The 14,500-nt window shown below is 40.9% G+C and overlaps 1 protein-coding gene across 1 annotated transcript in view; it reads right to left on the bottom strand.

Annotated features, from left to right (window-relative positions):
- Positions 1-1,137: 1,137 nt before the first annotated feature.
- Positions 1,138-14,500, bottom strand: part of LOC138260999 (NACHT, LRR and PYD domains-containing protein 3-like) — a 122,451-nt gene continuing 109,088 nt past the window's right edge. The window contains exons 10-11 of the mRNA XM_069209588.1: positions 12,664-12,711; positions 1,138-1,886 (exon numbers count right to left, since the gene is read on the bottom strand). Coding sequence (XP_069065689.1) covers positions 1,835-1,886; positions 12,664-12,711 — 100 coding nt within the window. The 3' untranslated portion in view covers positions 1,138-1,834. The remainder of the gene's footprint in view (positions 1,887-12,663; positions 12,712-14,500) is intronic.

Genomic DNA, 14,500 nt, shown 5'->3' with positions numbered 1-14,500 from the left:
TTTAAAGTATTTCTAAAAGCTTGTGAAAGGATGTCACGTAGGGAAAAGGGGACACGTCTGACGCTGCACGTTTGCTGCTGATGCGTCTGAGTCAAGCTTAAAAATCACAATTTCATCATGAGCCTTGCAATCACACATGGAATGTTGCAAAAATCATCAGTTTCATGATGTGTGTCAATCAAATTATTAGAAGGTTTAGAGAAGCTCGTGGAATCACTTTCCAAACTAACTCAGATGGAGCTAAAGAGATTTATTTGCCCCAGTTGTACCAAGGTGGCAGCAGCCGGGTGTCCAGACTGGCTTCTTGGAGACTAAGGATTTACCCTCAGACTTCAGCTTTCTGATTTTTGACCCCACTTTCTTCACTTTATGGGAGGATGACACTTACTCAGGTCTCCAGTGGTTCACATCCTTCCTGATTAGTAAGTCAACTAGCCGTGATCCCACTGTCCCAGGTGCCACATACTACTGGCTCCATCAACAGTTTCCTTCACGGACTCCTGATTCCACTTGAAGATTTGGGAGCTGTAACTGGCTGCTGAGATCATTCCTATCTTGCGTGTTTCTCGCAGAGACAACCAAGAAAGGTGTTGGTTCTAGACAACCCAGGAAGAGATTTGCAAATCTCCAAAGACCTATTTGCAAGAGATTTACTAAGCTACACAGTTGCAAAAGTGGAAGGCACTCGCTTTCCTTCTGGTACCCAGCTATTTCAAACAGATCCATTCCAATAGCAAACTACATTTATATTTTTATAATTCTAGATAATGTGTACTAAATAGCAAGCCATGCACAATAGGGTAGATGATTATCCTCGTGAAACAATGCCTTGTGGGATGCTCTCAGGGTCACTGCATGTTTTGGATTGACTTACAGTGTTTCTGTTTTTTACTGTGGAAGGTCTGAGTAACATAGACTATTCCAAGTGTGAGCCACCAAAACCATTGACTTCTGTTGGTCAGCAGCACAACTTCTACCTTTGTTTTAGGAAATACAACCCTCAACTATCTGGGCATCAGCTGCCCACATGGTGACAGACTTATGTGTTTTTATGAGTACTAGATAAGGTGTTCCAAGGAGATGCCTACTCAATGATTTATTTCAAAAACATAAGAAACAAGAGTAATCATGCCAAGTTCCAGCAAGACATTTATTGGATGGATTGTGCATTCATGGAACTCTTCAAAGGTTACATTTTGGTGAGTCTGCTACCTCGCAGAGATAGTACCCTCGGAACCAGATTGGGACAGGTTGTGAGAGGCCTAAATCGCGAGTTCTTGACAGTTCACCATGGGTGTTTCCTTCAGGTAGAGCAACTCAATCGTACGAAAATGGACCGCCAATAGATGCTTTGTTTGTCCCTCTCAGCCAACTGTTCCCTCCACCACCTTACTCTCTCATTACATCCCGTCTTAAATATCAAGCATAGGGGATATCAATGGAAGCAGAGTGGCTTGAATGTGAAGATTGCATGTTGAGAATTGGAACTTTGACTGAAGAAAATTCAATTTCCTTCTTGTACCACGTCCTGATGGCCAAAAGGGGTAAGAGATGCTTTCGTATTATTTTGCAAAGAGTGGTCTTCTACTGAACTCTATGAGTCAGCGAGACTCCACCAATGGACAGAAGTAAACTTCAGGGATTACTTGCGCATACATCTCAAACCCTTGAGGAGACAATGTGGAGGTCTTTTCCAGCTTAGAAAGTCCTTGTTGATACATCACATCAGATATCTTTCCATGGAGGAGTCTATGGCATTTTACAAGTTGTGAACTGTAGTAAAAACTACAAAGCAGTTGAGGCTTCAGACATCCGGATCCCTGCACAGGTCACACTATGAGTTCACTTTCTGCTCCAAATACTTTTTACCCTTTGCATTGTAAAACCTGGATTGACAGAGAGAGAGAGATAGAGTTTATTAATGCAGCACTTCTTCCTAGTTTTACCATCAATGCTGCAACATCAGCATCTCTTTTGTTGTGAATCTTTTGCACAGTGACTGTGGTTCTGGGAACCTCCGAGCACCTCAAAGGTGAACAAGTAAAGCTTTCTCTTTTTAAACACTTCCAGGGTAAGAGTGGGCAGTGATGGAAAACCAGTGTAGGGCAATTGGTCCCTAGCCCCTATTTAACCCTGAGAACAGCCATGGTTTAATTCTAACCCAGTAATATAAGAGAGTTAGGGCCCGGTTCACAAAGGTAAACTTAGACCAAAAGTTTAAGTTTATACCAAAAGTCTAAACTTAGACCAAAAGTCTAAACTTAGACCAAAAGCCAAACTTTACTATGAGTAAAGTTAGACTTTAGGTCTAAACTTAGACTTTTGGTCTAAGACTTTTAAACGTTTGGTCTTTGCGAATCAGGCCCCTACACTTTCGATGTATTGCATTAGACTCCTAAATTGGTGACCACAGATGATGGGGTCTTATTATGACAAAAGCCGCCTGGTAAATGCATGTTCTCTGAAATCTATATGACCCACAGCTAACAATGATATCATTATATTTCATTTGTAATTTTCTGCAATCCTGGATTGGAATAGAGGCAACATCCTCAATGGATCAACAATCTGTATAAATGCTACTGATTATATTATCAATGTAGCACCCACATGAGCACTTATATCCTATAGCCATGAACGAGTATCATGTGCTGATATGAATGGTATCACCCAAAAAAGAATTTGAATTAAATAAACAATTTAATTAGAAAACAGTACATTTTCTGATGAACTTGCAACTAAAACACACATAAATCAATATCTGCATAAGGCAATTGAGTGCAAATACTATGAGATCAAAGCTTATGTAAAAATATTGACTTCAACAAATAAGTGCCGCTTCAGGTAAACCATCCCAACGGGTTGCTACGAGCAATAAATTGTCAGAAGCGTATATAGGGGACCTTAAATAAATGGGGATAAATATGTACAAATAAACTCTATGATAAATTTTTTGAAAGGTGGAAATATGTCCTCTGTTGTTCAATAGTTTCAAATAAAAAGCAGGTCTGTTTAAAACAGGGTTTCTTTGTAAGACATGGTTTGATGAAGATATAACTAAACCAGTCATTCATTTCTAAACATGTCTAAGGCAAAGTAACACACAGAATTGAAACTACTGAGCTGTCTGCCTTTAGCATTAGTTCAATATGTTCTGTAGGGGTTATTTGTGTTCCTGTTTTTTGGTGTGTGTAAGTGTGTCCAAGCTGATGTGCCATGCAGTTAGTGCAATCAATAATCTTTCACTTGCTAGTCTTTGCACATAATTAAATAATTAAGTTACCACTTCCCTTGCCTCCAGGTGCTTTAATATTTTAAGTTTAACTACTATTATTCTGATTGCTTTGGAAAATTAAAGGCATTTACCCCCCAAACACTCCACATATACTTTTTTAGTAAATCTGTGCAGTCACCTCTTGTCACACTGGTGTCCCCCCTGAATATTGAAGAAAGAATATTGTGGTATAGAAATATCGAGGACAAAATACTGGAATCTCAAGAGGTAAGTGTAGATTTTCTGTTTCTAACTCCACCTACATGTGCCATGACGATATATAATTACCTTCAAGGTGAGTAGATTTGGAGTTAGGAACAGTAAATCTATACCTCCCTATGTGCACATAACTTTCGTTATTTCGTTCCTCGGTATTATGTCTGCGATATTCTTGAATCACAATATTTCAATGTTTGATATTTAGTGGTACAATCGACAAACTCAATGCTACACGCCAAGATATATGTGAATTTAATTAGTTGTAAATCATCTTTGCGAGGAGACAAAAGTTGAGGCAGTTCTATTTTGCAACTGATACCAAAAGGCCGGGTACTTCCTCAAATGTCTTCCTTCATCAACAAGGGTGACAATAGTGCCAGCATCTTTCAGAATTGAATCTACACACAGTAGTCTGCTTTTTCACTCAAAGTAGAATCTCTTTTTCCACTCCAATAATGGGCAACACCAATGGGGCCTAGGTTCTCTCCTTTGGATACAAATTTCAAATAATAGTTTCTCACATTAAAAAAATTCTATAAAAATGTACAGTTACATGTAATTTAGACGCGTAAATTGCATTTATAAAAAAACATTTTTAAATACATGTCACGTTTCAGCTGCTTGAGAGCAGACTTCAATTCTTCTCCCAGTTATGAGCAAAGGATGGTGCTGATCAGGAGGGAATGGGTGACTTTCAAACTACCTTATTCAGGTCTCAGTTTCCTTGTATGTAAAGAACTCAGTTAACAAACCCTTTTCAATGTGTACATCCGACTTACTCTTGACAAAAATGTGAATTCCTTGCATACATGAGAACTGGGTGAAGGGGCTAGGCCAATTTTGCATGTCTTAAGGAGTCATTTGCAGAAATTCATAAGAGGTATCTCCATCGGTAACTGTTCCATGTGGGAGTCAGTGGAGTGGTCAGGAAAATACAATGCAAATGAAGTGAGCACCCTTACAGTCAAGTGTCTGTGAATGTACATAAACCTTCAGAGCATCTTTCAACCTTCATCTGCCCTTCCAACCATACACCTGAATAAACCAGGTGCACGTGGTAATGGGTGTGGGTGAAAAAACATCAACAGTCTATCCTTTAGCTAAAAACTTTGAATGGAAAAAAAATCCCAAGGAAAAGCAAAAAAGGGAACTAAGAAATGTTTTAATGTTTCTAATTTCCAAATACTAAACATGACGATTATCTCTAATTCATAGACTTCTTATGCATCAGTTTAAGGAATACTGGTATATGTCAATAACATATGTAAATATATTTATATTTTATATAGCACTTACAAACCTTGACGCGGCATTGAAAGCAAGTAGCATACATTGTATTAGTTCTGAAACTCTGAAAGTGAATTTGTGAAGAATAGATCTGTGAGTTAGGCAGACAGTTGCAAATCTGCACAATGCATAGGCATACCCCATGCATACGACAGGCCTCTAAACATCATAAAAATGTTACCAGACCTACAAGTCGAGTAGCTTGAATAATCTACTCGACCTAACTGTAATGTGCTTGACCCGGAAACGGGTCTCAAATTGTGTGATCTTATGAAAATATTATGTTTTACAGTCGCATTTTTCTTCATTCTCACATATGAGTGCACCTTCAAATATGTGAGTTCGGCATTTCTGCTGTAAAAAAAAAAATCCTCTTTTGTTTGATTAAATGCACAAAACGTTTGCTCCATGTATAATAAATCTAGCCCACATATAGGGTACACATAATCCATGCATGACTTGCCTTTTAGTTTACTAATAGCTTTGTCATCAGTGCAGGAGTGTTTCTCAGCTTATGTTTAAACACTCACTTTTAATAAATCTATTACTAAAGCATGATGTGGTAGCGCACTGTCATTTACAGACAGTACATTTCCAAGAAATGTCCAAAAACCTTCCCACTACCTTGCAGCTTTACTGATAAAACTACATAGTGTATTAACATTAATCTGTGAAAATTGCGTTTCAGAAAACATTTATCATATGCACATCATCAAATGAAGTGTTCTGACTTTTTGTTATTCTGTTAAAATATTTTTTTTCCATCACACAGAAGTAGAAAAAATGGTCTTCCACAGCTACTGAAATATATTTTGAATTGTTTGTAAAGTTGATTTAGTTATATAAATGTTGCGTTAGGAAACGCCTGATACCAAAAGCCTTTCTTTTCACATAGGTCACACTGCACCTTACAAAATCCTGGAACCCTTCAGTCACAAGGAAAGGTATTTGCATTGCAAGAAGACAAACTGACTTTTGACCTCTGTCTCTGAACACAGAGCAAATGTGACAAGAATAAGATTTAAATGCATCTTAATTGATAATGCAGTTTCTAACTGAACACCTGTTCTTTGTCTACTCAGAAAGGTCAACTGGAATCTAAAAATAGCTCAAATAAAACTTGCCATAGTGAGTGATGGAGGAGATGTTTCCAGCCCTGACATGGAGAATTGTACCTTCTAAAGGAATGTGTTCCAGAGTAAATGAATTCAGCCACAGGGCCCCACTGATGTGCTGTTCATAGGCCAGACTGTGCATGGCTCTATGCAAGCTAACTTTTCAAAAGTAAAACAAACAGCCACAGTTAAAGGGGGCAAAACAGATGTGTATTCCGTGGCTGACAACATCTACCATGGACATTGTGAGGCCCTTCCAGAGACAGGGGGATTTGATCCACAAATGATAGTCAGAGGTCTGCTTTTAAAAGCTTAGACTTATTTGTATAGTAGATGGTCAATGTTCCTGGAATTCTGTAGGATTGTAGAACTGCTCAGAATGCAAAAATGTTGCAGTTTCCCAGTAGCAGGTTGGGGACCCTCTGTAAATTCCATGTCACTTTCATGTGGAGCTAGCTATCCTGACTCCAAATAGCCAAGAAGCATTATTCAATTATTTAAAAAAATCAAATAAGAATTACAATCATAAAATGACAGAAATCAAGAAGAATAAATGCATTTCAGATGATAAATCAGACAGCCAATAATTTACAATTACAAAGGGCAGGCTTTAAAAAGTTTCCAATACTAAAACAGATCAAGACTTTCAGTAATGTTCGTAAAAAATGCAGAGCAGGCTTTGTTTGGTGAAAGGCGTTCAATTTAAGAACAGGATTTTATAACTTTCTAGTTAGGAATTCATAATATTCACAAAAAAAGGTAAAGTATTCTGGAAATTACACAGAGGTCTTGTCCCTGGACAAACTAAGATGGACCAATTTTCATACTGGCACAAGGGAAAGCAAAGTAGAGATCTTACGGTTCCAGCCCAGATTTGGCGAGGAGTGATCTTACTCGAGAGCTTGGAACCCAGGTCAGATATGGCTCTAGATTGTTTGATAGTTGAACAATAACATAATCTCGCAAAAGAGGTTTCCTCATCTCCTCTGATTGACGAGCAATGACACATAAAAAGCTTTGTGACGCTGAGAGAGTCAGCTTTGGTTAGGAAGTGTGGAGAGGTGAACAGTTCTTCCCAGTCAATTGCTCTGGATGCTCAATACACAACTCCCAAATATTGATAATTGGAGACCCGATCAATACACCTGCCATTAATCTAAAACAAACCCTCCTTGACCACACTAAAGCCAAAGACCATATATTTGTTTTTTGAGATATTAGTTTCCAGGTCTAGGTTATCCATAAGAGTTACGGAGCTATTTACTAAGGACCTCAATCCATTAGGACGCCAGGAAGGTATCATTTGCGTAAAGCAAGGCTGGTACTGAGCTAGACCTAAATTTAAGCAGGTTCTTCCCTGAGGTTTGCAGACATTTATTTAAACATTAACATAGAGTAGAAAGAGGAAGGGGGCCAGAACGCAGTCCTGGCAAACACAATGTTAGAACTCAAAGCAATCTGAACATTCACCTCCCCGCCCATATCTAACAGTTATACATACACCACAGTGTAAGGCCCGGAGAAAGGCAATCAAATCCTCGTTGAGCCCCAAGCAGGAAGGATTTTCCAGAGTTTGCTACGGTTGACTCTGTCGAAGGTGCTGCTCAGATCTATAAAGGAATCCCCCTTTAGCAAACTTAATTATTAATAATTAAATGGAAATTGAGACACTGCTCTAAAGTGCCAAGCCCTTCCCTAAACCTGAATTGCAGGGGAGGATAATTACTTTATTACAGCTGACCCCAGTCTCAATCCTACTAATGGCGCTATGCCTTATAACTTTTACTGTAGAGTCTAATAAGGAAATTGGCCTGTGACATTGTTGATCATTTCTACAGCCTTTTTTATAGACGGGGACAATGTTGGTTGTAACAGATATCCAGAACCCCAAGTTCTCCTTGTAGAGAACTATAAGGACCCCATCTGGTCTGGGGGCCTTCCCCGAAGGACTAGCACTAATCGCCTCCTATGCCTCAGATACTCCAAATTTAATAGACAATGGAAAAGGTGAAAGTGAGCCTGCAGATTTACAATATAAAGGACCCGGTTGAGAGTAAATTGCACTAATATCGGAACCCTGGCCATCTGCCAAACCTTTAGTGACTTTAGGGCGATTGATGATTTTCCAGAAACCTCCTTAGCTACAGTGACTGTGACCAAACTGTCCCACATCTCTTGGTTAATTGCCCTTTCTCTGTCCCTGGTTGCTTTTTTGTAAGCAGCTCAGCAGATTGCTTATGTAGACCTATCGCTAAGGACCAACATGATGGCTTCTGTTAGCCACTTGTCTGCCATCCTACACTCCTTATCAAACCAGCCAGGATTAGGGTTTTTACTAGTTTGCACCAGGCACAGAAGGCGACTTTTGATATTTACATTAAGGGAGTTAAAAGCTCAGACGATAGCATCACTAGGCTGGGTTACTGACAAATAATATTCAATGATGAAGGATTGGTTACATTTAATCACTGAAAGAAGTTTAGAAAAGTCAACACCACTCCACCTAAATTTTAACCCTGAGCACTTGAAGAAACAGCTATTTCCACAGTCACTGCAGGAAGATTAACAGTCCAAGGAGAATAAGGGAAAGCTCGTTGGAGGATTTGAACCCAGTTTAGCGTCAAAATCCCCTCCAATTAATGTATTAATGTAATTAAACATAAAAGAAAGCAATCAATAGCAGGTTGCATCATTAGCCCCCGAAAGCATTCTAAAAACGAATAATACAAAAGTTAAATATTTTTTTAGTACCACCCATAAAATTTGCAACCCTCCACACTTTAAGGATCCTGGGAAATCTTAACATTGCATGTCGTGTGAACAAGAAGCATCACACCCCACAATCCCTATTACAGTGAGAACTATGGGCAGGCGCATAAACACTCTGATAACCATCCAAGGTTGGGTGATCCATGCACCAGGCTTCTTGTAGCAAGAGGAAGTCAAAGTTTGTAACACAGGATAACCAGTCCACATCATTCAGCTTAGAAGTTAAGCCAGCCACGATCCAGCAAATCAGCTTCTGCAAAAAACCTAAGAAATTGCCCCCAACAATACTGGGCGACATAGTGGTGGGGGCTGAATTCTAGTCCACAATAACCCTCTTAGATTCACCACATAAGGGGGGAAGAGCAGCAGTCACATTTTCTGCCAGGAATACTTAGTTAAATGTGCCCTAAGAATGCACTGGCCACCTAAGTAGGTCATTCAGATCACCAACATGCTGTTGTTATCAGTCTACATCATTTACGTCAGTCAGGGGCGCAAAGCAGTTGATGCCGGAGATACTAGGATCTTTCACCTGAGATGGAATTTGCGATCCCATTGCCTGGGTAGGAGCCATGACTTTTTGTAGATGTCTACAGAAGTAGCCTAGGGGTAGCAGGCATACATTTCCTTCAGTAGCCAGAGTAGCTGAGAGAGAACATGCCTAGCAAGTTATTAGTATCTAAAGTTTATAAATATACAATCGCCACAAACTGTCTTGGCAGAGGGCCCAATCCAATCCACTTGACAAACCATTAAGATGTTATCTTTTTCAGCAAGGAAACATTTGAATGGCCTACTAGCCAGTGACATACTTTATTCTTAAGTTTGACAAAGGACTCTGATCTAGGATCCTCTAATTTTGGGACTGTCGCCAGTACCGTCACATAAAGACAGCTTTCGAGGGTGTAAGTGGATGCGAGGCGGAGGGATGCTGGGGCAAGGATTACAATTGAGGGTTGGAGAGAGGAAGGTTACAATCACGTGCGTTGTTGTCTCGATCAGGGATTTCAGTTGATAGGGGCCTTCCAAGTGGTCCATTAAAGGTTGGTTGTATGATGTTGTTGGCCAGTGCAGGAGTATCCCTGGCCACACTGGCCTCAAATCCAGGAATACGTACGACTGCTAAAGAAGTGGCAGAAGGGACCACAGTGTGGAACGGCCTAGAATAAGAATGACAAAGGCTGGAAATCTTTGTGATTTTATTGAGCAAGGGCACAAGGCAATTGTAAAGCATATCTGCAAGATGTGTAAAAAAAGGGGCCCATGTTGATACATCGAGGGTACTGGGAAGTTTATCACCCAAGGCAATAGGAGAACCAGGCATGTCATTATGGCCAGCAACTTTCATACCGGGGGAACTTGTTTTGACTTCTCTTGCACTTGGCTGCCAGACTACAATTACGGGATGACTGCCACACTGGCCAGTCCTGCACTACGCCAGGGGGCAGTATGCCCCCTGTAACCAGTGAGCCCACAGATTCCCCCTATGCGGCGTGATCAGGATAGGGGTTGGCAACCAAAGGGAGGTTACGTGAGCCAACAAGGTCCAAGGAGAGTCGCCTCTCTGCCAAGTCAATATCCTTTGTGACTACCCCATGGCTCTGGCTAGAAAGTTATCAATAGCTGAACTGTTTGGGGCCAAAGAAGGTTCAGGATTTGCAATCTTTGTTTTCTTCATCTCTTAAGTGAAGAACCTGGCTATGCTGACTCATTTTGGGGCATTCATTCCCCATTCCTAATCTGGGCAGGAACTGCTGTCTAGAATAAGTATCCAACTGAATTCAGGATGCTGAGGTGTCTGCAAATATTTGTGAATATATACAAGTCCACAAGATTGTAGATGTTCACATTCTTGGGCTCTTGAATGCTCACAACCCACCCCAGTAGTGGATTTGTTCACAAATAAGAGAAAAGGCTGGTGTGAGTAAATACATACATGAGTTAATGCTGTGCTTCGTCATCGGCAAACTTGATTTAACACTCCTAAATTAAGGCATTTATGCACTTGAAGTTCAATTTGTAAGTGTAAATAACTTTGTGAATTGGCCCCTTTGTTTTTCTCAAAGCTACTATGCAGGTTGATATTGTTGAGAGAACTTTAACAATCTTTTGCTATAGATTCACACTAGAACATTTAAAGGACGGCCACCAAGTACATCATGCCTATACGCAGCAGCCACTTGTTTTGTATATGATAATGACTGTAGAGGCTGCATGAATAGGCTGGACTCTTTCTACCATGCACCCAGATTCCATATTACAACCACTGTTCTTCTTCATTGGTACCCAGGCCAAAAGTCATGATCCTCTTCTTAAAACTAAAAATGATGAACTCCATGAAGTTTAGACATTTACCCCTCAAAAGGATAGACAACTAGAAGTGTGGTGTTGTATTATGGACGCTCTGTGCCCTGGCTGGAGAGCAAATCTAGTGTGGGATGTAATGCAATCATCTGTGCTTCAGGCGGAAACAGCTCCCCTGGGAGTCAAAAGGCATCTCAGATGCCTCCTGGATGAAAGTGACACAGCCACTCTTATTTTATTAGATCTTAGTGTGGCCTTTGATACTGTGCCCCATCTTATCTTGATCAAGAGATTGGCTGTGCTAGGTTTTGAAGAAAAGCTTTGGCCGGGATAACATCATTCCTAAAAGACCGGACATTTCAGATATTTTTGGCCAATGTCAAGTCAGAAACTCGGTCCCTAACTTTGGGAATCCTGCAGAGCTCAGTGCTTAGCCCAATGTAGTTTAATATCTACATCCGTCCTTTGGCACATGTAGTGGAGCATTATGGTCTGACCCTTTTTTCTTGCGCTGATAACATACAAATTATCTTCTCTTTTGTCATTTGCACAGGGGCATGGACCATCTGACGTTAGCCTGGGCTTGAGTCGAATTTCCAACTTGATGAGCAATGACTCTCTCAGTTAAATGGTGGTAAGACAGAGGTCATGATCTTGGGTACTAATCCATGACTCTGGGGCACACAACTTCGGATGGTCTCTTTAGGGACTCTTCGTACCTTGTCCCCAAAGGTCAAGAATTTGGGACTTGTACTGGATGAAAATCTCTCCATGGAGCCTCAGGTGAGGAAGGGTACCACAATGTGTTTCACTATGCTTAAGTGGCTGAAAAAGCTAATCTGGATGATTCCCCTGTCAGCACCAAGGACAGTGATTCAAGACCCAATCTTGTCCAGGTTGGACAATGGCAAAGTCCTTTATTTAAGAATAGACCAAGCTTCCATTTGTTCCTTTCAGCTCCCGGAGCATGTCTTGGTTTTTCACCTCTTTCAAGAGCTTCATTGGCTCACAGTTATAAAGAGTATCTAACTCGAAGCCAGAGCCGGTACAGGCCTTCACCACATGCAGGAGTTGGTGTTGCCTTATAAGCCTGCTCACATGTTGAGATCACACAGCCTGTCCTTGTGCACTGTGCCCAGGTTTCGCTTGGCTCGTATGGGGGTATGCTTCTTCTCAGTTCTGGGTCCGAAACTATGGAATTCCCTCACAGTGGCCCTGAGTTCCCTACTTGCACTCCGTAAAAGTTTGAAGGCCTGGTTGTTTTAGCTCTGCTTCCTTTTGCTTAGCGCTGGGAAACCCTATTTGCGTAGATAAGTGCTTTATAAGGTTATATAACAATAATGATGCTAACAATAATTATAGTAATAATTATCTGTGGGTTTCATTGCTATACTGACGTGAGATCAGAGTGACAGAGGAGTGTCAAACAGCAGAGTGGGTTGGTGGTGGTAGGGCAACATCCAGATGCAAGACCCGTGCTCCCTTGTTATTAAGTTATCCCCCCCTGTCCTCCTTCTGAGGACCACCACAGATGGTTGGTGAAGCCCAAGGTCTCCAACCCCTCGGCATTAGGCATTTAAGTTTCTCAAAGCTGCCAACTTCCCATCGGAGATCATAAAGACAACCCTTAGGCCTGGGCACACCACATAAGTATGGAAAGAATGGTGCACGGAGGCGCACAGAGATGCTACTTACATGGAGTATCGCCTTCGGTCCAACTTGGAGATGTAGGTATCAGCCACACTAAAGAAAGAGAAATAGCAGAATTAGCTGGAAGCCTCTCACATTTTCAACCATTCCGAGCCTCATTCATGCTTTAGATGCTTTGGTTCACAGATCTTAATGCTTCTGTCTTATTTATATAATTTATTTTAGCCTTTGTTCTTTAGTACAAAGCAAATTTAGCTGCAAGAATCACCTGTAGCTCTACACAGATAATGTTTTATAATTTAGTGAAGCGTCTAAAATGTGAGGTGATGATCATAGAGGGATATAAAGCTTGCAGACCAATGATGTACTGTGTTATTTTAGTGCATGTTGTACAACACCTATTTATATCACAGATCTTTACAATTTAAGGTGCAGCAGACCACCAGAGACACACCACTTCTTGGTAAATGCCAGTGGAGAGAACAGAATCCAAGTTTCTGAAGTGCTCGCTAAGCAGCCAGACCACTAGACCACAGCTCCACCCCAAGGTTTAAGGGAATAGGCTTATCCATATGAGTCTTGTGGTAGCAGCACACTGTTTTTTAAATATCCAAGACCTGATGCACAAAGACAAATTCACTTACACATGTGAATGGTTGTTTTACGAATGTAAACCCACTTTTGACATGCACATAATTTGGTCTTCCACTTGCAAAAGGTTTACTCACAAATGTATTTTCTCACACATAGTTTTTAGTAAATCTGTAATTGGCTACGAGTGGTTATTCTAGGGTGAAAATGCTCAAGTACAAATGCACTTTTTTGTGTATTCAAAAATCTTTTACTGACCCATTCCTACCCCGAGTACTTTACAGGGTGTGAATGGGCAAGAAATGCATCTAATACTGCTGGGGGTTGTAGGTGAGGTGGTTTTCCCATGCAGAAAAAACATCATGCACATACCCCTATTGCGTACAAGCCTTTTCCATCCGTGCACCCAGGATCTGGAATAAAAGCTCTGTATCCAAACCCTGCTCCAATTTAGGAAAGAGTTGAAGACTCACCTCTTTGTAGAACACTAACCAACACTACATCGCAGTGCAGGAACAATCCAGATTACTGACAACCTTGCCAATCACTCGATGGCTTTATGCTCGTCTTTAGCCCCGTACAGAGCCCCTCCAACTTTCCAGCTAGGGTCATGCGGTAGAAATACCACATACATTCACACATGTTTGTGAACTGGAAGGTGAAGCAGCACGGCCTGGGGCGAGGGTACCCGACTCTCGCATTGGGATGCTGCAGAGTTGGATAAAAAAAGTTAGGCTTGGCTAAACAGGGTACATAAAATGTCAGCACTCCCTTCCAGCTTACCCCAACTATTTCACCCCTAAGTTGAAAGGGGAACTCATGAATACCCACCCCCATATATTTCCTATAAGAGGCAGAGTTCTATACCAGGTCTGGTGTTAATTTGCGAGCATGCTGTTTATTTTGCAAGCTCCATGTAGATTTTTGGACTTCATGTGGCTCGCTGTTCTCTATGCCTGCGAGCAGTTTTTTTCTCTCTTGCAAGTGTTAACTGGAGCTGAAACAAGATAACTTGTAAGCGTTTAGTAAGAGAGTCCAAGCTTTTCCTCCTGGGTAACTCGACTTTCGCTAGGGAATGGTCATGAAGTTACACTTCAATAAATAATGCTAAAATGGGCCGTGTGCAATATTAAAGCATTGTGAAAGATCTGGCTTACACGCAAAAGCCAAAATTGCAGGCAACTTTGCAAATGTTGCATATTTTTCATAAATCTTGTGAGAAACACACTACATTCCTGAGAAGGGAACTCCACAACTTTGTGGACCCCTTTTGTTAATTCACTGAAAGGGT

Source organism: Pleurodeles waltl, chromosome 10 (assembly GCF_031143425.1).
Source record: "Pleurodeles waltl isolate 20211129_DDA chromosome 10, aPleWal1.hap1.20221129, whole genome shotgun sequence".
NCBI lineage: Eukaryota > Metazoa > Chordata > Amphibia > Caudata > Salamandridae > Pleurodeles > Pleurodeles waltl.
Note: the sequence above shows the minus strand (reverse complement) of the source record. Positions and strands in the feature narration are given on the sequence as shown.